Source organism: Hylaeus anthracinus, unplaced genomic scaffold (genome assembly GCF_026225885.1).
Source record: "Hylaeus anthracinus isolate JK02 unplaced genomic scaffold, UHH_iyHylAnth1.0_haploid 0, whole genome shotgun sequence".
NCBI classification, from domain to species: Eukaryota; Metazoa; Arthropoda; class Insecta; order Hymenoptera; family Colletidae; genus Hylaeus; species Hylaeus anthracinus.
In genome coordinates, this window is record NW_026533254.1 from 9116299 (window position 1) to 9139307 (window position 23009).

General features: G+C 40.1%; 5 protein-coding genes across 7 annotated transcripts; 1 reads left to right on the forward strand and 4 right to left on the reverse strand.

Moving 5' to 3' along the window:
* Positions 1 to 12024: 12024 nt before the first annotated feature.
* On the reverse strand, positions 12025 to 13426 carry LOC128889235 (peroxiredoxin-like). The gene is made up of 3 exons (XM_054146691.1): positions 13089 to 13426; positions 12689 to 12912; positions 12025 to 12615 (listed from the first exon to the last, which is right to left on the reverse strand). Exons 1-3 carry the CDS (start codon positions 13131 to 13133, stop codon positions 12159 to 12161), a joined length of 726 nt encoding a protein of 241 aa, XP_054002666.1. The 5' UTR covers positions 13134 to 13426; the 3' UTR covers positions 12025 to 12158.
* A 167-nt stretch (positions 13427 to 13593) lies between these two features.
* On the reverse strand, positions 13594 to 16736 carry LOC128889054 (negative elongation factor A). Its single transcript, XM_054146369.1, has 6 exons — positions 16500 to 16736; positions 15485 to 15917; positions 14986 to 15399; positions 14715 to 14914; positions 14523 to 14622; positions 13594 to 14447 (listed from the first exon to the last, which is right to left on the reverse strand). Exons 1-6 carry the CDS (start codon positions 16707 to 16709, stop codon positions 14215 to 14217), a joined length of 1590 nt encoding a protein of 529 aa, XP_054002344.1. The 5' UTR covers positions 16710 to 16736; the 3' UTR covers positions 13594 to 14214.
* Positions 16737 to 17089: 353 nt separating this feature from the next.
* On the forward strand, positions 17090 to 18866 carry LOC128889118 (cellular tumor antigen p53). Of its 2 annotated transcripts, XM_054146515.1 has the most exons (4): positions 17090 to 17261; positions 17476 to 17719; positions 17820 to 18057; positions 18167 to 18323. In XM_054146515.1, the coding sequence occupies exons 1-4, from the start codon at positions 17179 to 17181 to the stop codon at positions 18181 to 18183; spliced, it is 582 nt and encodes a 193-aa protein (XP_054002490.1). In that variant the 5' UTR covers positions 17090 to 17178; the 3' UTR covers positions 18184 to 18323. The 2 variants fall into 2 exon arrangements, with proteins under 2 accessions (XP_054002490.1, XP_054002481.1); XM_054146506.1 differs by having other exon boundaries at positions 17820 to 18866.
* LOC128889063 (uncharacterized) lies at positions 18648 to 20745 on the reverse strand. 2 transcript variants are annotated; one of them, XM_054146390.1, is made up of 5 exons: positions 20484 to 20745; positions 20200 to 20410; positions 19225 to 20079; positions 18903 to 19148; positions 18648 to 18817 (listed from the first exon to the last, which is right to left on the reverse strand). In XM_054146390.1, the coding sequence occupies exons 1-4, from the start codon at positions 20738 to 20740 to the stop codon at positions 18909 to 18911; spliced, it is 1563 nt and encodes a 520-aa protein (XP_054002365.1). In that variant the 5' UTR covers positions 20741 to 20745; the 3' UTR covers positions 18648 to 18817; positions 18903 to 18908. The 2 variants fall into 2 exon arrangements, with proteins under 2 accessions (XP_054002365.1, XP_054002356.1); XM_054146381.1 differs by having other exon boundaries at positions 18648 to 19148.
* Positions 20746 to 20857: 112 nt separating this feature from the next.
* On the reverse strand, positions 20858 to 22875 carry LOC128889268 (oxysterol-binding protein-related protein 11). Its single transcript, XM_054146731.1, has 2 exons — positions 22542 to 22875; positions 20858 to 22248 (listed from the first exon to the last, which is right to left on the reverse strand). The coding sequence occupies exons 1-2, from the start codon at positions 22771 to 22773 to the stop codon at positions 21896 to 21898; spliced, it is 585 nt and encodes a 194-aa protein (XP_054002706.1). The 5' UTR covers positions 22774 to 22875; the 3' UTR covers positions 20858 to 21895.
* Between the last annotated feature and the right edge of the window lie 134 nt (positions 22876 to 23009).

Sequence of the window (23009 nt, forward strand, 5' to 3'; positions counted from 1 at the left end):
TTCAACTAAAAAACTCCATTCGCCCCTTCGCGCATTTCCTTTTAGAGATTCTAATATCAATATCAAAATACATTTTTTCAACATTCCTAGTAGATTGTTCAACCATCCGAACCTTTATATATTTCAATGAATTTGTTTGCTACGACAAGACATCATTCCAACTCGGAGTACAGGCGATAAAATTAAATTGTGATGAAATTCGAATGTTTGTAAGAAATGTTTGCACGCGCAAGATTAGGTTTGCTCCGAAAATTGCTCAGTGCCAATACTTATGCCAGGCACTGTACGCACCCATGTACATCGAACGACGTGTACACAGCAGAATTTTCTTGTGCGCGAGCACACGTTCGATATCTCGCGACCGTCCGCTGTAAAAAGCAATTTGATCTGGCAGCGCGGTATAAGCCCCCCTTCGCCGCCTTTTTTCCTTTCTTCCTTTTATCTCCAGCCTCGCGGGCGCGTCAATCTTCTTGCGGGATTCGACTTTCGACCCGACCATCCGTGCCCCGGATATATGCAAATCGCTCGATTCCAGAGACGGCGCTGTTAATGCGTTTGCAAATCGAGACAAATTTTGAGAAACACGGTATATCGTCTGACAGTTCTTTGGAAGTAACGTAGGAGAAGACGCGAACGTGAACTTTTGTATCGAATACTGTATAAACCATCCTACGGGATTTGAAAAGTGCTACTGTTTATCTTCGTTCAAATTGTGGAAGTTACAGTCGGTAAAACAACGCGTTTCTTCAGAAAATCGTAATCGAAATGGCACCAGAAATACAACAAACTTCCTCAAAGTCATTGATGTATGCACAAACATGTAATACAAAACCAATCTCTACCAAAACAGTCAATATTTGACGTTGATGACACTGTAGTCCATGCGACATAAAGCAGATAAAAAAAAACAATGTTTTTTTGTTTCTTCTTCTCAACGTAACCAAATGAATCTAATAACGTATGTACATGTGTGGAAATGTAGCTTTAATCATTTTCTAAGAGTCAAACGAAATTGTTAAATGAAACAATTAAATGAACGATTATCGTTCATACAAACAAAACCATTCAGTTTGTAAATTCTGTCGAAATTTTTACATTAGAGAAATCGTTACGAATGCGGCACTGTCTAGTCGAAACAAACAAATGCCGAAGAATTCTCGAAAAAATTAAAATTTTTACGAAATAATCGAGAACAAAGGAATGACTATCCACACGATGAGATATGTATTTTTATTTGTTCCGTGGCATTGCGTATTATCCCCTCCCCCGCCCCCTTTCGTCTCGACAGCAATACTCTTTGTCCTACGCCTTGCCGACAGTCCGGGAATTGCGTTTTTAAAAAAATTTTTTCGCAATTCCGCGATTTCCTCTCTCTCGGCTCCGCAATTTCCCCCGCGCTTTGCCGTGAAGTGGAGGCATTGTTCGAAATAACAAGCGGCACGCTCTTCTATTCCTTCCTCCCAAAAGTACATCGCTCCTCGTTCACCGGTTTTCGCTTCGCGTACACGCTCCGCAGCGCGCCGCGATGCGTCAGACGGGTCGGTCGCATATGTCGAGCGCGCACAATGCGTCGTGATCGTATTACAATTCACAATACGCCCGTCCGGGATGGGTCTAATGCGGGGAAAGCGGCGCTAATTAACCCTTTGGACGAAATTTCAATCGGCATTTTTGCGGCTTCGCTCGATTCCGTTGAATATCGCTGCACCGATACTCGGGATGCTTGATCACCCATCCGCATCGCGACGTTAATTAAATCCAGGTGAACGCGAACGGGTAGTTTCGTCACGAATTGCAAATCTAGGTATTTACGAGTCCGAAAGTCTGAAACTCTGCAAGTCCAAAAGGCTGGAAGTCTGAAAGTCCGGAAGTCTGAAAGTCTGGAATTCTGAATGCCTGGAAGTTTGAAAACCTGGAAGTCTGAAGTTCTGAAGATCTAAAATCTGAATCTAAAACATATCGGGCCTCTTTTATTAGAGTATAGTCCTCTGTCCAAATATCTGTCCAAATACCCTTACGCGTATCGCTAAAAGATATCGAAGATCAATTCCTGTACATGGAAGAACGTACAAGCAACAATTTTAACGAGGCAGCGTTCGCGACGCGGTGATCAACCGACGCTAATTACATCACGAAGAACGCGGATGTATTTGTTTATTTTTTCTCTTTTCGTTCCTGGATTGTACCAGACTCTCCCATCATTCTGTTTTTACGCGTTGGAAACGCGTACTCGTATATATTCGTGTCCGCCGTGGCGTCTCTTTTCATTTTTATTCCACGATGAAAGCACTCGCGGCGGCGGTAATTAAACCGCGGAGGATCGCGCGGCGAATCGCGCGGATTTTTATTCTCAGATCGTGCAATATGTTTCTGGTGTACTCGCGATTCTGCGCCTAGATATGACCTGGATTTCAATTATTTCGAGCCTCGCTTGTCGCCGAGCTTTCTCCCCCTCCCGTCGTTTCGCGATTTTCACCACTCGCTATAATTTTGCGAACAAACGTGACCAAGCTGAGGGACCACGTGTCCCTTCCACTTGGGCTCGAATTGCTCAATCTCGATTCGTTAAGTAACATTTATAAAATTATACAAAGCCCTTAGCTTTTTCGCGCCTGGCACAAGATATTCCCTTAAATCATCGAGTAACGCGCAGTCGACGAAGTGTTAAAATGGGGAAGAAATTAAGGGGTGGGCTGTTAGCAGAGGAATAGCCTGTATAACTATAATTATCTGGTCCGTCGTTGTCTCCCGCGTTCATCCTGAAACGCGGCGGACAGAGATCGCACGCAGCAAGTAAATGGATGGATGAACCGGGGCGAAAAAGGGTGCCTTTGAGCCGACGAGTCTCGTTGCTGCCAGATTAATTAACGAAGCACTCGCCCGGGGTCCAGAAAAGGATCAACAACTCCGATACCGAGGATAGCGAGGGCTAATAGACAGGTGCCCCCATCTAAGTACTTAGCCGTCAAGTCTGCTCTTCGATCAGCAGCCACTGCTCGGGAAATTGTCAATTAATCGCCACGACTCACAATCGCTACACTCCGAGGCGTGAATACGTCGATAAGATAATGATAGCAATTAACCATCGGTTTGGAAATATTGACGTCCCCATTATCGGAACGTCCTGGTTTTGAAACAGTGAATAATACTAAAGAGAATCTTTAGGACTTCGTGAAATACTTTATGTATTTTATGGTTGATTAATTTATATTTTAGGTCACGTATCGAGTCACTTTGCGAGCCTTTGTGTATTTACTGTAATCGTAAAGTTGTACGTCGAGAAGAGAATGCAGAGGTGCATAAATAATGATCAACATACACAGAGTGGTCATCTTCTTGAATGGCCTTTCCTATAGCTGAGAAGAACACTCGAGGACAAATAAAAAGAGAAACAATTTACTCTTTTTTTACTCTGGACAAATTTTATTTCACGAATGATAGTAGAACGAACATTAATAACAAAAATTCGAATTCGTTTTCGAATTGGAAAATTCATACTTCCACTCATTTCGGTGGAATTTACCAGTGATCTCGGGAACAGTTGCTATCCCGGATAACGGGAGCGAGTTAAGAGATACATATTTTAATTTGCCTGTGTACCAGAGTGTAACGGAAACTTCGATAGCTCGTACAATATTAATCATACACGTTCCCGTTCCGTATTATTCCCTTTCACAGTCGCGTCCCGATGCGCCAATCGCGGGCTAATTGCTCGACTCGCGGCAATCGCAATTACCATTCGTCCTCTGTATCAGCGACGACGACTTCACGGGAGAATCGAGCAACGAAATCAGCGACCATTGAATCCAACCTTCGACATAATGATCAAGTAATTTTTACGAGAGACGCGGGGATCTATTCAACGTTCGAATAATTTGCAAGTATTCGAGAGCTACGAATAAACCTTAATTATTTCAGTATATGAATAGTATTGGTCCATTTTTTATTTCAGTAGGATACGGTTGATGTTTGAATGCTTTGTTGGTATTCGAATGCTACGAATGGATTCCAAATGCAACGAATAAATTTCTAATACTTGAATACTGAAATGCTACGAGTAAAAGTGAAATGTTCGGGTTACTCGAATGCTACGAGTAAAAATGAAATGTTCAGGTTACTCGAATGCTACGAATATCTGATACTTGTTTGTATCGACAAATACATTGAAGCGGAGGAAAATTCGACGATTAATCACCATCTCCGGTATTAATTACTCATAGAATCAAACGGGTCTTAAACTTCTTTCTATCGCAGGCATCGAACAACACGCATGGGCGCATTTTATTTCCCGCTGACGAGGGGTGGTCGTGTCAAAGGTTTGGACACGTCCATCTAAGTAATTACTGAAGCTTAGGAGCGTCGCAGTTGGGGTCAACGATGTTGATTAAACGCGAGATAAGATACAACTGCTCCACCTTTGCACGATCCGTACGAAGCCGAGTCTACTCGCTTTGCTCCGGACAATATTCCCTTAATCGGCCAGACAGTTCGCTTATCATGTTCCTAACATTCTAGCTACGCTTAGGCATATTCTGATTCATCCGTAATAATACTCCACGGGAACAAATAAATATAAAATTCTTTCTCGAACATTGAATCAAAATTCACGCGAGGGTTGCCACCTCGAAGAAAACAAAAAGCATTCGATGCGCTTTTGCGGAGCACAAAGGACCGCGTGCCCCAGCGTTAATTTGTCAGGTTCGCGCGACCGATGACGAAAAGCGTCGTCGAAACAATCTGACTGCGCCCTCGCAGCGAACAAGAGCTTCTAAGAGGGGTTGGAGGGGGTCGTGGTGCCCCGCGCGCGCGTCGAGGCGACCCAAAGACGAAAATTAAGTCGTGCCCTCCGTTTCTAGGCCCCACTAATAGACTCGTCTCGTCTACTCTGTTGGTCCTGCGGGGCGAAGCTGACCCCACGCTCTGACGGATAATCGACTGAAAATAACCCCAAGAGACAGCCACCATCGGCCCCTCCCTCCCTTGGCAGTCTCTCGAACACAGGTCGGTGCATCTGTTCCGTTTTGAAAGGAACCGAATGACTCCGACAATTAGAGAGAGGAGCAGAAATCCCAACGAAACGCTTGCCTGCACGCGGTGCTTCTTCTTTTCTAGCTCGGGGCATTCATGGCCCGCGGAGATTGCACCCCCTGGCTGCAGGGAGCTGAATCGGTCGGATTAAATTCGACGAAGGAACGATTACGTCGCGTTTCGACAAAGATACGAAATTTAGCGCTGGAGAGTGGTTTCTCCTCGTCCTCGAGTCCCATACAGCTCGTCCCTGAACGTTTTGGTTAATTTTAGGGGGTTAGTTGCAGGGGTGCGGGACTGCAGGAGTGTAAGATTAGAATTTGAATGTTAATCTAGCCACGAAGCTTCTACGACTAACGCTTGACGACTTTGGACTTTGACGTACTTTCAGTACGTTTCGTGGAACATTTAACACGTTGACTACACGTTATAAATAATATTTAATCTCAGCAGAAATTTTCAAGAATATTCGTTTGGCAGTCAACGTGTTAAAATGAATTGTCGAAGTTTCTTAGTGAAAAGCTCTGTCACCCATGTATGAGCGACGTGGCGATATTAAACAAACTAAAATCAATCTCATGTCATCAACATAGCATTACTTGGTTCGACAGCTTGCGTAACGAACACGTAAAGGTCCCCCTAGATGCAATCATAAACATCCACTTTGCAAAGAAATTATATAAGCCTTATTTGCTTCTCCCATCTAGATGTATCAACCTCTAGCTTTGTTTCCAAATTCCCCTCCAGCCTTGTTGAATTGAGTGCCGCAAGACCTAATAAGAGGTGTCCGTTCCTTAGTCACCCATCCTATCCCTACAATTCTACGAATAACAAATTGGAAAAGTCCTCCGCCAAGTTATCAGCATGGCATTTCGGAAGCACGAGGGACCCTCGCCCGCGGAGCATGCGTTTCCATACAATTCCGTTCGTCGGATTCCGCGGGAGACCTCATTGTTCCGGAGACATTTGTAATTAGAGGTGCCATTAAGTGGGCTTTGACGAGGACCGTTAACCAGCGGCACAATGCACGGTGGAACGTAAACAACGTCGTGCTTTGTCGTCTAATTCGCGGCGCGGAGGGGCAATGGCCGTCACAAAAGACACATTTAGCTAAATGCAACGCGCGAGCTCGTGCGTCGCATTGTTTTGATACGGTTTGAGTGGGCACAATTAGATCACGCTACGAGTTTCGTGCTCCAACGTCCAGGGGAACCAGAGGGGGGTCGATTGGCTTCGTTGTAGACGCACAAACAACGTCTAGATGCCGGAGGAGGGGGGTGGTTGGGGGTGCAGTTTTAGCGTCGGTGCAGCGCGCGCGGTGGCGTGTCGCGAATCTCTTTTCATCGATCTGATGACCACCTCGTCCATTCGTGCGGTAAGTGGATAGGGCTGGGTGGTCGGTGCCTTGTCGAAGAGCCAGCTACACCAGGAACGCTGGGGGGACCGGGGGTTCGTTCATTTAATACCGGCTGGGCTTTTTTCTCTCCCTTTGCTGACCGCTAAACACGCGCGGACTCATCTCGAATCGTGTTCCCGATCGAAGTCCTCCATCGCTGTTGTCTTCCCTTCCGTGATCAACGCTTTTTTTTCAGGGACATGGACATCGATTTTAACTTAACTTTGTCGTCAGTAACGGTACCTATAACGATGTCCTCCAAAGTAGAGAGCGTGGTCTCTGGGCCACTTTACGACCGTCCGTGAATTCTTATAAATATGGTTGTTCATTTGGGATTCGAGAGATTCACTTGGAAGCTCTATCAAGTATCGGATAATCAAGAGCCCAGGAACGAAGTCTAAACGCTGTCTGGGCCCATGTATACCAAGAGTCATGGTTCTGAGCAGTCCCCTAAACGAGCGTTTCGAAGCACCCTGGCCTGCACTCTAAAGGATCTCCCTTCAAGTATCACTTAAGCATCTATTACTACAACGGGTAATTGATTCTCAGAAGAATCACGGTTAAACGTTGCTACACTTCGATTCCACTCTTACTCACCGATTGAGTCTCACTCAAGAACCACTCGTCCAAATGAACCTCCCTCGCGTGCATCGCGATTCCTAGAGTGCAGCAGCGACGCGTTCACCGGAAGCGTGTTCATCGGTCCAGGAGTCGGACAGAAATTTCGCCAGGGTAATCCGATTACCTGATTGGCCACGAATGGCGCTCTCGTATCCGGTAACCGGAAAGCCCCCAGCGTGAAAGTGCTAAACGAGCAATAAGAAAGTAATGGCGACGCTCAAAGCAAGAATCCCGAGGGTACCTCTAGCCGGCGACAACCGGAGCGATGACGAGGAACTTGGGCGCAGGGGCGGGGGGGGGGGGAGGGGGAAGCGGGTACCGCGCGCAATTACGGATTTTGAGTGACAGATGCTCGCCCAGTCGGCAGTCGGAAGATTAAAACAAGTAATCAAAGCCCTGGTAGCCACCCCGGGATGGATATGGATGGATGGATTCCCCTCCAGGCCCCCGTTTCGGTCGCCACCCCACCCAGCCGAACCCCGCCGACTGTGTCTCCTCGTTTTCGTGGCCGTACCGCGTTTCGCCTCCTCGTTTCTCTTTCCAACCCCTCCCCGTCAGCGTCGAACCGCCAAGGGTAACCCACCCCCACCTCCCATCGCCCCTCATTCAGCGACCGTAATATCCACCTATCAAGCCGCGCTCTGAATGCTCCTTTAAGAAAATGTTCCTTTTCGCGAGCAGTCGCCAGCTGGAGAGGTTATTAGACGGCTCCGCGAGGGAAAAAAGACGGCGGATGGCTCCGAGGGGCGGAGAAGGAGGAGGAGGAGGAGGAGGAGGAGAGGTAAAGGGGATCGAGGGGCCAAAGAGGCTCAAACGACGCGAGTTCTATTTCACGAGAAACGATAGAAGGATCCTCTTTGACGCGCTCGCTCGCTTCGATCGCCGGTCTGACAATAACCGACGAGCTCGAGCTCTGCCTTTTCCTTCTTCTCCTTCGGGGGCAGGGGAGAGAAGATGGAGAGAGGCTAATGACGTTAAGCGATCCCCGATCGGTACTATCGGCGACGTGGAAGACGGCGAAACCTCGAGTATTGAAGATAACGGTGGTGAGAGCGACTGCAACTATGGAGGTATGTAGCGACGAGTAGAATCGTTTAAACCGAATGTACCCATAAGAATTACACTTTCAATGAATCTATTCAACCTACTTTTGTGCATCCAGCATCGGATGCTCTGTGATAAAACCAGTAGAATCATATAAAATGATGAAATGAAAAAAGATGAAATGCAGCCCTATGAAGTGCACTATATTGAGATAACTCTATCCAAACTACTTCTGTACATCTGCCACGAGTAAAATTATTTAACTGAATGCCCCTCTCGGAGGTGATCTTCTCGCCTAATAGTTGTAATATTCGTCAAGCTTCCAATCCCAACATGCTTCACATCCCTGCAGCTCTTATCTTTTATCTCTCATTAAACTTGTTAAACTATTCCTCTGCTTCTCTCACTAATTCTCTACTTCTTTCACGCTCTACCGTCAAGAACTTCGCATTCGCGCGCATCATCGTTGCGACACGTTCCCGACTCTCTGATCGCCACGTTTTGCTTCCTCAGGAAGGAAGTATGAAAACGGGATCTGGCAACTGTTGAATAAACGGCTGAAATCGCGGGCACGCCGGAAAGGAGCTTACGGATTAAACCGCGGCCACAATGGCGAGATAGATTTTTCCATTGATTCGCGTTTCATCCCTTCTTGGAAAGTTTGCGAATCGAGTTGCGCTCCTTTTTCTCTTTTTCTCCCCCTTGATGGTTATCGATTCTCCTTTCGACGCTCGCCAATTCGTCGCAACGTTCGTCCGATTAAGAGTGAGCGTGGATTATGTCGTCGCTGGGAGGAGGGATTTTCCTGTTCTAATCGACTTCCTAGTCTATCGCCGCAGGTTTGTTCCGCCTCCGCGATCGCTGGGGCTCTGCGTATGGCTTCTCGATCTAATTGCTCCTCTTGTTGTACCTAACTAACGCTCAACCGACCTTAACAATCGACTCCGCTGCTAGAGCAGATTATTAAAATCCAACTCGCAGAATGAAAATACCAAAGGGGAAAATACAAAATATTAGGTTGTCCTAAAAGTTTCTTTCGTTTTTTATTAATAAGAAATACATGCACAATAGTTTGTTTTATGTTATATTACTTAATTGTGCACGATTCATTTTGCTCCATTACTGTTACAACATGAATAACTATGAAATTAGATTGTCTATTTATATAAACACGACCACATAAAATAATTGAGTGCAAACTCGCGAAAGAAACTTTCGGGACCACCTAATACAATTTCGGTGGAACAAGGAGTAAAAGCTCAACTTTATCAAGTCATTTAAGAGCTGTCAAACACCTGAGCGTGTTACACCCACAACAATTTTAAATATCAACTTACCAATTCGCAGTCCCATTAGTCGCGCCTAGAAAAATTGCCCCTGTATGTATAGGACCTGTCTTGTCTTCAGGTGCCGGTATCCTGTTTTTATACTCTTGTGAATCATTGTTACATCTTTTGTCCTTATGCGATTGCTATGTTGCTTAAGTCGAAATGGTCAATCGGGTCTTACCTTTGTCCTAATACAATAATAAACAAAGAGTCGAATCGAAAGTATAAAACTTGAATAAAATTGAGGTAGATCCGGTTGTCACCTATCAGAGGCATCTTCCTTGTGTGAACAAAACACCCTATATATATTCATACATAAGGAGATAGCATTTATTTAGAAAATTCATCGTATCTATCATACAAGATATAGAACCTTAAATTGGAATTTTTATTCTCAGTAGATCTAACGCAATCCGCTGACAGATTTGTAGCTCCGGTTGCCGCCTATCAGGGGGGTCCCTGTATCTAATAGTTGGCAACCGAACCTACAAACTAACTGGCGTTTCTTTTTTTACATTTAACGAAAAAGAACTAAAGTCACTAAGATTAAGGCTACAAAAGAAAGTTTTCAGTGAATCTGCTTAGGGATCTGTTAATTATCCAGACGCTAGGCGAAGAGTCACTGATGCAAACGATATTCACCGTCCACGTCTGGAGTTGAATTCGCAAAGCCTCAGAGACATGGGACAGCGTCTGCTGGCTCGAATATGTTTAATCTTGAGATTTCGGGTCGCAAAGGACAGGATTGGATTTTATAGGGTGAGAGAGGATGAGCCGTTTATCTCAGGCGTCGCTTTTCAGTTTTTCCCCGCTTCCAGTCTACCTTGCGCCGCCCGACAAACTCCGACCCTCTTTTCTCGGGTTACTTTATATCCCTTCCATTTTAGGGCGTCACCGGCATCTTCTTCGCGAAATAATAAGCTCCTATAAATTTATCACGAATTCGGATATCAGCCTTCTCGTCGACGCCCAGTCCTTTTTCCCCGAAACTACATCCCAATTTGTGGCTTTCGATCTTAATGAGATTTGGTCAAAAACGATAACAGTTCAGATCGTCTCATAACATTGACAACTTGAAGTTTATATCTTACATCTTACAAAAGAGAACACATTTTCTTCGTCACTATTTTCGAACATTTTCAGTAATTCTTCATACTCGATTACTACCGCAAGTTTATTCATTAAGTAGGCGCGAGTATGCCCCTGTTAGATATCAACCCAAGTTAGCCATTTTGCTAGATCGTTGTCGCAGAGGTACCCCTGGTATGCAGCAACCACTACTAGCCCGCTTGTTCTACTCTATGGCTACTCTGTTGCCATTTTGTAGGCGCAGAGGTGCCCCTGGTATGCGACAACCTACACCAGCTGGCTTGTCGGTCCGGTTGCCTACTCGTAGGCGCAGAGGTGCCCCTGCTATGCGACAACCTACACCAACTGGCTTGTCGGTCCGGTTGCCTACTCGTTGGCGCAGAGGTGCCCCTGCTATATAACAACCATCGCTAATTGGCTTGTCAGTTGGGTTGCCATCACGTAGGCGCATAAATTCTCCTGCTATGTGGCAACTTACACTAGCCGGTTTATCGGTTCCCATTGCCATCTCGTAGTCGCAGGGATGCCACCAGTATGCGGCAACCCGTACTGACCTATTTATGAGTTCGGTTGTTATCTCAGAGTTGCCGCGTACTCGGTTGCACGCACGACTATGTTGAATAAAATAATACTTGAAAAACTAATTGTTTTCTTCGGTCTGAAAATAGGCAATAGTTGAGAATAATTTGTATAAACATATCTTATATAGTGGCCATAAAATCATGAATTATTTTTAATATATTCTCGAGAAACTAATGCTACCTTCTTCCACTAATTTTAAAATACATTGCAAAATTCTTGTTTTAAATCTTTATCGTACAACTCGCGTACTAAGACTCACACAAAACTAAGACTCAATCTATAAACAATTTTTACTTTATTAACGCTCGATTAACGATAGATTCAACGACACCCTCCTTCTTCGTACGCGAATTCGAGTGGAAGTACTTTTGTAACGGAAACGTGGAAAAGAGAGGATAATCCTAAACGGACTTGCAAGGATTTGACCCGTCGCTATTACTTCCATCACCACAAAGAATCAAATTAACCAGCATAAGATTGCTGGCTCCTCCTTTTGTATCGTGGTTCCACGGATTCCACCCTTGAATCCTCTACATCACACGCGTATATACGAGCGTTCACGCACCTTCTTCTTCCCCTCTTACTTTCTATTCGAGCATCGCGAGCCCTTGTACCCTTTTCCGCCTGATTGAAGCGAGCGACTATGTCATCAACCTTGTTAAGAGAAATTCTGCCTTGCCAGGAACACAATTATAGACATGTGCATACGTTTATTTACGTCTACATATTATTGGAAAAGAGGGAACTTCATTCAATGCCATAATTAAAATGAACGGCTACTTGTGGGATATTGCAATATCGTAAATACTGCTGAAGAAATGAAAATGAAATTAGATGAGGAAAATTTCGCTGTGAAAATCCATGGTCTTGTATTTTCTATTATTTAATTATTCAGGAAGAAAAGAAATTCGTACCACATGTTTATATGTGAATATATTACTTGGGATTACCAGAAATTATTTATTCGCAAATAATCAAGTATTTTCTACAATTATTATCGAGGGATTTATATTAGCATTTTACTTATATTATAATACACTGTACTTTGTATAAAATTTTACATTCGATGCTTAATTCACTGTTTCGAAGTACTGCTTGCTATCCTTTGGAGTCGGTTTGATGGTCTTGGACTCTGGCTGCCAATTGGCAGGACAGACTTCTCCGTGTTTTTCAACGAACTGGAAAGCCTTGATAAGCCTCAAAGTTTCATCCACGCTTCTACCCACTGGCAAATCGTTAATACTAAGTTGTCTGAGAATTCCTTCTTTGTCTATGATAAAAAGTCCTCGCAAAGCAATTCCATCTTCAAGAAGGACATTATATTTATTTGATATTTCTTTTTTAAAGTCACTAAGGAGAGGATAGCCCAAATTGCCACCCAAGCCACCCTGTTTTCTTGGCGTGTTGACCCATGCCAAGTGACTGAAATGGGAATCTGTTGAAACTCCAATCACTTGTGTATTCAAAGCTTTAAACTCTGAAATCTTTTCACTGAATGCTATCAATTCAGTGGGACATACAAATGTGCTACAAATAACAATCTAAAGTTAGTTTCATGAAAACTTAGTACATCTGTGACTGTCAACAATTGAAAACTTACAAATCTAGAGGATAAAAAAAAAGAACAACATATTTCCCTTTGTAGTCGCTTAGTTTTATTTCTTTGAAGTCCCCATCGACTACTGCGGTTCCAGAGAAATCAGGAGCAGGTTTCTGAACCACAGGTCGACAGCAGAAAAGCTTTGAACTAATACAAATGCTACGTGCATTTTCTACCAATGTTGGATTCTTAGTTTTCACCAAACTTGGTATTGTTACAAAGGCCTGAAAATTAAACATACGTACAATTATTTGTACATGTTTCATTTTTATATAACGTTCATCAATCTGTAAACGTTACGTAAATATCATAATTCTCAGAAAATCTTGTGCCTTCTCGTTTCACATGCCTAAATATTTCAAGTAAATTATTATTATTTTCGTTAGGTTAAGTAACTTACCGCTTTGCAAGCCTGAGAACGCAAAGACATTAACACTCGAAACATTGTCGACGTACGAATTACTGACTAGACCAGCGCAGAAATATGTGTATAAAGAAACCAGACTTTAAATCTCGATAAAGTAAAAAAACACTTCACTCAACAGTAAATGCCAGATGGAAATGTCTTATAGCCGGATTTTGAAGAGGTTATATAACTCACTTTTCGTACAAACGATGCATTTTAATGAAGGACATCGAAGGCTATCATTGAATTCTTTAAACTGGTTAAAACTCTGTTTATAATTATTTAATGATAGAAATTTGTTTTTAAATATTGCAGCTATTCTCTTGTGAAAGTGCTTTATATGTACTTGTATAAAATGCTATATAGAGGGCAACACAGGTCAGAACAACATTCAAACAACCTTGATATCGAAATTACGTACACATCGAATCAAGATCGATCGATAAACCACGCGTATCCCTAAATTTGGTTATTCAATTAAATCAAAAATTAATCAATATATTCATATTTTATTCAAATAACAGTATTATAAGTTTTATGTTCGTTCTTATTAGAGTGGAGAACATATATTTATATATTCATATATAAATTCAAATTACGAACGATAATCATTGCATTTAAATTAAGTGTCTGGTTATCCATGTAATGGAAGGTATCACACTATCTATTCATAAGTAGCATTTGTCTTTCTAATTGAGTGACAACCGATTTGAAAATATGTTTATCGTTGGTGAAACCAGACACACCATTAGAGACAAGGATTGATGCTTCCGTAGTAATTGAAACCTGTTATATGTGATGTTAGACAATTACTTCAAACAAAAAGAAATATCGAGTCCGTCACAACCGCTTCTAACTTTTCCTTGATTCTTATACGTATTATCGGTTAACACAAACGTTTTTCATGTTGTAACTTTGAACGTGTACATACTTTAAAGCATTACTACTGAAAAGTGATACACAATTTTGCTCGTACCATATAGGACAAACAGGGCATATTGTGTATCGTGCACTCGACTCTCTTGTTGTCTATAAAGACAAAATTTGAAAGAGTCATCCAACCAAGAACAGAATATTTGACCAATAAATTCCCGATTCGACGACAATTTAGCGTTTTCTCTTAATTGGAAGCTGTAGCAGTCGCACTGGGAGCAGGTGTCGTAGCAGACGTAGATTCCTCTGTAACGATTCGTCTGTTCTTTTTCATCCGTTTCCATTCGCCATTTGTGTAATTCATTTGAAAATGGGTCTCAACCAACATCGGCACAGTTGTTCCATCTGGCTGGGTTACTTCTTCGATATTTTCCGAGAGCATCACCGTGACTATATTACCCAACTTCGGGCAAGGATTATCTGAATACGCAAAAAAATAAAACATGAAGAAGAAAAATATGTTTGCATTAGATAATATCGGAATTTGATACATACCCCTAGAGCCAGCCATGAAACCTAAAATGAGAGCTTTTTCTGGCCGAGTTACTTTATTAGCTGTTCTAAACATTTCTTGTGCTTCTAACATTTGTTCTCGCTGAAAGCACAAAACACCATTAATCATTTTACGATTCCGTTTATGAGAAAGAATTGTTTATTTTTTCTAACGAAGATTGTCCTCATGCGTACCGTGAGAGATAATCCCTTTCTTGTATTCGCAGCTGCGTTAGCAGGTTGTGCGGTAGTTTGTATACGAATCTGTGTGATGGTTTGAGCTGGTCTGACTGTTTGCACTCCGACAGGTGTAGTTTCCACCGGTGTAATGACCGTAGGTGTTGCAACCGGTAGTACTGCAGCAGTTGGAGTTGTAGGTGTACTTGGTGTTGCGGCTGTAAGATTAAAAATACATTCTTCTTTCTGCACTGAACACACTCCAGTAGTACCATGTATAAAAACGCACGGGTTTGTGGTGTAGTCACGGCTGATACTCCGCTCGGAGTCGTAGGTGTTGCATAAGATTGTACAGCTGCCACAGGGGTAATTGGAGTAGCTGGTGGATTAATCGAAGCCAGTCCCTGAGCATATTCTGGCGTTGTTGATGTTTCCGTGGTAGTTGTCGCCGTTGATGCTGCAGCTGCAGCAGCTGCTTGAGCTTCCGCAACTTTCTTTTGCTGCTCTTCCAGTTCCATCATTCTCTTTCGTTTCTTTGCTTGAGCATATCCGAGCGGTTGCTCGTTAATATCTAATAATTTAATTCCGCCATCTTTACGGATTCTACTACTAAGGGGCGTTCTATTAGACATCGAAGAACTCGTAAGCGATGGAGATCGAAAACCACTTGTTGGAACCCTACTAGGAATTCCTTTTAGAGGTGCTGGAAATCATAAAAAGTGTTATCTTCTGATTTTTCTGACATCTCTTTAACATGGTATTAATCACAATTATGTATGGAAACTTACTCGTGTCAGTCATTTTTCTTGGCATTCCTCTACTTCTCACAGGCACTGTGGGAGCAGTACTTTTTTTCAAATTACTCGCCGCATCTGTACTCTTTTGAAGCAGCTCTGATCTCAGTGCAGCACTTTTTGGTTTTCTCTTTAAGGTAAAATGCTTAACCGGCGTGGGTTGTTGACCGACCACCGAAATAAGCGCAGTCTTATTAAGGTAGTGACATTCTAATGGAAGCATAGCCGGATCATTTTGTTTTTTTAAAAGTTTTCGAAGATCATTCACTAACTCTCCAAAAATAGGTCGATGCTCGTCTAAATCTGTGATGTCTGTATTCAAAGAACCCGTGGAAGGAAATGTCTTCATCGCTTCGGATAACATTGATACCCACAGCTCGCTATCCAATGATGCCACCTCAATGATTTCTTCCAACTCAACACGCCACTATACATTTGCAATACAAGTTATAGTATTTATATATCCCCAAATAATTGAATTAAATCTTTGTAAAAACATCGATGATTGAAACTAATAAATTGAAACAAGTAACCATTGCCTGTGGATGACTCATTTGTAAAATTATTTTATTTTCAAGTTTGCCTACTCTTCTTATACATCAAAACTAACTACTCACATGTCTAAGTAGTCTTTAAAACATTCGATCAAAATGTAACATTAAAATTGGTCTAAAGTATAAACACGGTGTTCTAGGAAGCGAAGTAGGTTAAAATTAATAAATTTACAAAATTTCGCCATGGGGTGTGAAATTCATACACTGACTCCACAGTCAATGGGTTAATTCTGTGAAAAATATTGGTCATATATAGAGCACGATTATTTACTAAACGTTCCAAAAACATTTAACACCTAAATAAAGTTAAGTAAGCGGTAGATCTATGATTCGTGTCTGGATATACGATATATGATGAAATATCTAGCATATTACATTCGCCGTTAAATGTTTCAATGTTTCTATATTTAAAAAGACGTTTGTTTAGATGTCCGTAAAGGACATACTGTGCTTACCTCTTCGACATTCCGCCTCGGTATGTGGAAAAATGAGAGAAGTAATTTGAGTTTAACTTGCGTCTGGAGGTCTGGAAAACAATCTTTGATGTTCCGTAATACTTCTGCGTTCAGTTGTGAACAAATCGAGCTTCCAGTCCAGCTATCGTTTGACGTTCCGAGCTTGTTATGAAGCCACAACGACGTATCACTGTCCCTCACATTCGCCATATTGGAATCGTTTGTTTCTTACGTTTGACGTACATTGCCGTGGCGCGCCACATGTTATTCCCGCCATAAAATAACGTGACACACGTCCACGAAATACGTAAATTGCAGAGATGCAACTTTCGCAAAATGACGAAAAATAGGAATCTTCAACAAAATTCGAAATGTAAATCAACGTTTAGACTAAGGGCTCTCACTACTGTTGTACATTATTCTTAAAAAACTACAAAAACAATTTATTCGTTTTAATTACATAATACTAAATACATTATGTATATTCCTATTGGAGAAAATACGTTATTTCGGAAAGAAAGTAATTTGAAATCAATTTTAAACTTATGTAGCATAAAATGAAAATCAACCATAATTCGAACAAAGGATTTTCCCGCGAATCGAATGGCGTCTTTTTACCGCAACGTGGTTTGAGTTTATTGTCGGTTTATTATAAAATAAACTGACAAATAAATAAGGCATGACGAATACAAACGGATTTTCAGACTCGCAAGAGTCTGCGCTTCTTGACGAAGAAGCGTTCCACGAATTGGAGAAAGAAATGTAAGAGCTAATTTACTACATTTTTATTCGCATCGGCATTTTAATTTTTTTCTATTGAATGCGTAAAATGACATCACAAAAGACTTGAAATACTCGTCTGCGAATAAGCGCAATGGAATCGAAATAACAGTTCAATATAAAGTAAATTGAATTTTTTAATAAGTTAGAAACGTAAATGTACTTGCAATGTGTTTTTTTTTATCGTTTAATACAGAGGGAGGAATACGTTGCCGTTGTTGGCAGAAAGCGTAATGGATGAGGACATTGAAATAGAGGAGAAATTTAATATTAAATTATCGCAAAAATACTTAGAAGGAAACGAATTGAAAAATGAACACCAAGAAGAATATCTTGATTACCAAGAACCTGAAACATCCACTCCTGTAAGAGAGGAATTTCCAGGGTGTTATAATTTTCAGTACAGTTTAGCTAATCAGGATTCTAGTAAACATTGGGTTGTAAGTGTTTCATTAGATGAATGGTTCATTATATTGGATAATAATTTGTAAACAAATTTATAACTGCTTAATGTAATTTGGTCTTTGTTGTTTCGTACAGTATTCCCAGTTACTGAGAAAGGTATTTATTAATATGGAGGAAACACTACCACTAAGATTTAAATGGGACCCACCTGATGATGGTTTTTTCTTGCGTACTACCATGGTATTCAGCTTGGACCAATACGCAAGTGACCCAGTTCGAAGGTGCCATAACCATATGGCATTGAATAGTTCAAGCAATCGAGATATAGATCCGATAAAAATTAAACACGTCGTTCGTTGCTTAGATAATTCGAGTATGTATGAAGAAAGAAACGAGCACTTATCTATATTGACTCCCCTCCGCACTCCTCAGGCTGGAACGCAATATGTGCTAATGAATTTTAAGTTTTTATGTAAAAACAGTTGTCCATCTGGTATGAATCGTAGACCTACGGAATTAATTTTCACCATGGAAGATAGCAATAGAAGAGTCTTGGGTCGTCGTAGACTTCTAGTTAGGATTTGTAGCTGCCCAAAACGAGATAAGAAAAAGGAAGAGGCAGAAGTGGGCGAGCCACAACCGGAAACAAAGAAAAGAAAACTGTGTATACCAGTTGGAAAAAAGATGATGCCTTCCTGTGATACCCACGTATTTAATGTTCAGTTAAATATAGTTGGAAAAGAAAATTATTTATCGGTATTAAAATATGCATACGATATAATGGCTGGTCAAGCTTCGCGAACTGGGCAATATGAATTTTTTAAACCATACATGGATGACATATTACGTAAAACTCCTTAATTTTACAAATGTTGCCATTCATACATCTTATGTGCCTTGGGTATAAACAGCAAATGTTCTACTGTTATCTATTTGTATATCTTACAAAGTTAATAATGCATGTATCAACAATTAAATTTTATTTGGTGTTAATTTTAACATCAGAACATATACATTCATACATATTGTATGCATTTTATAATGCATGGTATATTATATACTTAGGTGTCAGGTCTTAACTTTGTGATACTTCTATATCGATATTTGTAATAAAATACGATGTACTTGTTATCCTGTAATTATAATAAGTAATAAATAAACAATTTTGTTATTTTTTCTACAGTTGCTAAAATTACTAAATCATTCAAATGTATCTACTCTTTATTACAACCCTAACTGTTCATGCGAACGGCATTCTAATAATTGAATATTCAGAGTGTGTAATAACAGAGAATTCGGCAAGGGTGCAATGTGTTGCGATGATAAAATCATTGGATTTTCAAGACTCGCAACGCTTTTTCGTATCTTTATTTCAGTGCCGTTTTCGCCTTGACCATGTAAACTCCATTCCCATGAATTTTTTCCTCCTGTGGCACAAGCGATCCAAACAGTTTCTTCATCACACTGTACATTCATAATTTGTAATACAATATTTATAATAACAAATTGAAGAATTTTGTATTAAGTTCATGAAATATACCTGAAAGAAGAAAAGGTCTCCACTGGAATGTAATATATAAGCAGCTTCGGAGCCAAAAGGAAGCGGTAACGGAATTTGCACATGAACAGAATAAAAATGAACTTGTGGTACTTCGTGAAACCCACTCAAATGTTCCATTAATGTATCGGATGTAATAATGTCTTTACAATCACTTTGCTTCGAAAGTGGACACGTTATTTGTATACAAGATACAGAATCCATCGAACCTCCCCAAACAGGTGTAGGAGGTATACTAGACAGACTAGTAGTGCTTGACATTATTTTACTTGTGCCAATTTGCAAACGATCATCGATAACATTTTTCATCCTTTCCTTCGATAATTCTCCAGTACTTGCAGATTTTGCTCGATCATGCAAACTTAAACGCTCGTCAAAACTTAAGTTATTAATATTTGTACCATTTATCGACGTTTCATTTACGCTTGACGTTCCATTGGTAATCACTGTTAGATTATCTGCTGAGGCAGCTTTCTCCACCCCACCGAAAAACAATTTATTCAATAATAACTGACGTGCTCTCAGAATTGGACCGTTACTTTTTGGCGTTACCGATGGTACGTGTTTCTTTTTGCGTTTGCCGAAAAGTCGATCTCGAAGATTCCACGTTTGACATTCTGTACTTTTAGAGGAATTCTCTTTGATATCAAAAACTTCCCGGAATATTTTATGCAGTTTGTCTGCGAGCAAGCACCGTCCCTGACCCAGCCTGACTCTGCAGACTGGACAACGAGATGTCCTTGGTCTGCATCCAACGCAAATGATGTGACCGTGAACACATTGAGAGACTGGGGGCGTCGAACTTTCCAAACAAACTGGACATTCTAAAGTTCGAACCTAAATAAACATAATGAATAAATTCTATAGAGTATCGTGGTAATGTATCTGTAAAATATGAAAATGATCTACTAAATAATTTTTACAAAAAAATCCGTTTAGAGAGATTAAACTACACACAACTCCAGACACTGCATTAGCAAGCTTAATAGCTACATCTGGCAGTGGCCCTTTAACAGCTATCCCTTCTTCTTTTGATTCTTCATTACTACATCTCCAAATAAATAATTTAATATTATATTCCTGATGGTAGTGTATCAATGTTGCAATTTCTTGTATTTTCAATCCTATCAAATCCTTCCCATTGATGGTCATTAAACAATCACCAGCTCTGGAATGTAATGATTCATTGTATTTATTATCAGTTTACATAACACATAGTTTAAGATTTGATTTAATGTTACCTGAGGCCAGCTGTATCGGCAAGACTTCCAATTTCAACATAGCTTACCCAAGGATAAGGATCCCATTTAGATTTTGTAAGATGAAACCCGAAAGATTTGCCGTGCGATTTAATGTCATTTACATTTTCCAACATTACACAAATTTTTCCAGAGATTAAACTCTCACATGATGAACATTCTTCTTCTGCCAAAGGCGTCATGAAGATCTTGACGCCAGCAGCTTCAGTTAACAGTTCTGGACTAGGTGTAATAGACATTGTTTTCTTTCCGAGATTTTTCTTAATTTTTAGATTTCGTTTTATCTATTTTCAACCAATATTTCGAATAATCATAAGAGATACATTTGACGTTAACTTAAAGCAGAGAGTAACGTCTTTAAAAGTAAAATAGAATAATTTTTAAGCCATTTCGCTCTTTTTATTAATAACCATGATTTCGATCATAAAAACGTTAACTTAAATTTTTCTATTACATGAGTGCGTAACTGTGATCGTTACGTGGACCACGCGATGATCATACTGATCGAATCTACTGTTTAAGCAAAGTAAAAGTTTCCTGCTTGTTCACCTTCACCTAATGGCGTGTCCTTGACACTTATTCAGAGATGAAACCGCCGCTTTGGTTTTTCTTCCTTAAAAACGACAATTCAATCGGAAAGACTGGTTTTTTCACTTAACAATATAAACATATTTGTTACTGTAAGGCTCATGTTGTAATAATTGATTTTTGCTTCAGCAAAAATGACCAAGTGTCTTATTTTTTTTTATTACAGGTTTACATATAATAATAGCAAGTGTTTGTTCAATCCTACTTTAATTCAAAGATATTAAATTTATGTATAGTCATAAATTCACAATTTGCATCAGTGGTTTCCAAACTTTTTTAAAGCCATTCTCATGGATTGTAAACAAATTTCTTGAAGAAGAAATAAACTAAAATTTAGAAATTGAAACATTTTTTAAATAAGATAAGTGGTATATTTAAAATAATACATGAAAATTATAGTCCTACAATTAATAAGCTGCAATAATCAATATCCTAATAGGAAAAAGATGGTATCCACATTTCTTTCTATTCAAAATTTTCATCTGTATTCCCTAATTTGGAAAGCACTGCATTACATACTTTAAATGTAATGATTTAGAAAAATCTTTACATTTAAAAGAATGAATGGGAGTATTACATTCAAGAATCCTACGAACATCACATTATTTATTTCTATCTAATATTTAGTAAGAAGGCAAACTCTCCTGTATCACTGACTTGGAAGAACATACAGTTGGATTGTCAGTAAGAAGTTTAAAATATATTCCATAGGAAATAATTGAAATGCATTTGATACGTTTAGGTAATGATTGATAAAAGCATTTCTGCAAATCTTTTATCAATGACAATGATACTTCTAATGAAAATTATTGATATAATATATTAAGGCATTGATTTAATGTGTGCAGTGTGGTATGAGCTGTAGCTTTAAGAACTAACAAATCTGGGTCCAAGTTTAAGCTCGAGTTTTCAATAGTTTGGGCTAATGCAAGATTCTGCTTTTCTACTTTCCTCAATTGTTCTTGACAATTAGCAAAAGCATCTAAAACTTCCAACTTGTCGACAGGAGTTCTGTTGGAGTTAGAAGAATGTTCCCTTGGAGGTAGAGGAGGGTGGCTGCTGGCAATTGCTCTGGTATACATTTCTGTAACTGCTCGTAGTTTATCCACCCATTCTTGGCGAGCACGGGCATGTGTAGCTCTCAATTTAATCATATCACCTGCAATAGTGAATGAACAGTATTAAAAATATTGTGTTAATGGTTACTATGCAGTGAATCCTCAAGTTACATGGATTCTTGCATACCCATCTATCTTCTTGTACATATTTGTATTTATGTATACATTCATATGTTAGATAAAATTTGATTGTCTTCAATTTTTCTTTTTATGTATATAAAATTTAATTTACATTAAAAGCTTCGAAACAAATTAACCGCGTAAGTTGAGGACTTTCTGTATTATATACGTTTGTAAACAATAGTATACTGTACAACTTAATACATTTAAGTACCTGTGGCAGAGTTAACAGTGAATGTATTAGAATCTTCATCGCTTGGCGCGATTACTGCACCCGCTAAATATATCGAACATCTTGGTCGTTGATTTTTCTCAGATTCGCTAAGAAAATAATGCAGTTCACCAGTTTCAGGGCTAAGGATAAACCAACGATATTGCCAGCCTTTCATGGCATTAGTATACTTATGCAATAAACCCTCGTAAGGGTGCCTTATTTGAACGTTCATAGTTTCTATCCCTATTGTATGTAAGCCTCACAGTATTTAAATCGAACAGTTGCTTATGGTTACTTATAGCAATCTGTCAACTGAATTGACACATCAAGACAGGTTAGTCACAGCGTCGTAAGTTAGGTTAGAAATTAAGGTAAATAATCAAACTTCAAGTGATACGGTTGGCTGAATGATCCGTTCACTAAATTTAAATGAAAGTTATGTAAAACATACATGTATATGTACGGTTA

What these genes read in the sequence shown, in the direction of transcription:
- LOC128889235 (XM_054146691.1), bottom strand. Translation starts at nt 13,133, where the DNA reads ATGTTTCGAGTGTTAATGTCTTTGCGTTCTCAGGCTTGCAAAGCG. An exon ending in GTTCTCAGGCTTGCAAAGCG is followed by an intron (nt 12,913 to 13,088) that starts GTAAGTTACTTA and finishes TTTAATTTTCAG; the next exon opens with GCCTTTGTAACAATACCAAG. An exon ending in TTTTTTTATCCTCTAGATTT is followed by an intron (nt 12,616 to 12,688) that starts GTAAGTTTTCAA and finishes TGTTATTTGTAG; the next exon opens with CACATTTGTATGTCCCACTG.
- LOC128889054 (XM_054146369.1), bottom strand. Translation starts at nt 16,709, where the DNA reads ATGGCGAATGTGAGGGACAGTGATACGTCGTTGTGGCTTCATAACAAG. An exon ending in CGAGGCGGAATGTCGAAGAG is followed by an intron (nt 15,918 to 16,499) that starts GTAAGCACAGTA and finishes GCAAATGTATAG; the next exon opens with TGGCGTGTTGAGTTGGAAGA. An exon ending in AAGAAAAATGACTGACACGA is followed by an intron (nt 15,400 to 15,484) that starts GTAAGTTTCCAT and finishes TATGATTTCCAG; the next exon opens with CACCTCTAAAAGGAATTCCT.
- LOC128889118 (XM_054146506.1), top strand. Translation starts at nt 17,179, where the DNA reads ATGACGAATACAAACGGATTTTCAGACTCGCAAGAGTCTGCGCTTCTT. An exon ending in CACGAATTGGAGAAAGAAAT is followed by an intron (nt 17,262 to 17,475) that starts GTAAGAGCTAAT and finishes CGTTTAATACAG; the next exon opens with AGGGAGGAATACGTTGCCGT. An exon ending in ATTCTAGTAAACATTGGGTT is followed by an intron (nt 17,720 to 17,819) that starts GTAAGTGTTTCA and finishes TGTTTCGTACAG; the next exon opens with TATTCCCAGTTACTGAGAAA.
- LOC128889063 (XM_054146390.1), bottom strand. Translation starts at nt 20,740, where the DNA reads ATGTCTATTACACCTAGTCCAGAACTGTTAACTGAAGCTGCTGGCGTC. An exon ending in GCCGATACAGCTGGCCTCAG is followed by an intron (nt 20,411 to 20,483) that starts GTAACATTAAAT and finishes ATTACATTCCAG; the next exon opens with AGCTGGTGATTGTTTAATGA. An exon ending in GAGACCTTTTCTTCTTTCAG is followed by an intron (nt 19,149 to 19,224) that starts GTATATTTCATG and finishes ATGAATGTACAG; the next exon opens with TGTGATGAAGAAACTGTTTG.
- LOC128889268 (XM_054146731.1), bottom strand. Translation starts at nt 22,773, where the DNA reads ATGAACGTTCAAATAAGGCACCCTTACGAGGGTTTATTGCATAAGTAT. An exon ending in CACTGTTAACTCTGCCACAG is followed by an intron (nt 22,249 to 22,541) that starts GTACTTAAATGT and finishes TCACTATTGCAG; the next exon opens with GTGATATGATTAAATTGAGA.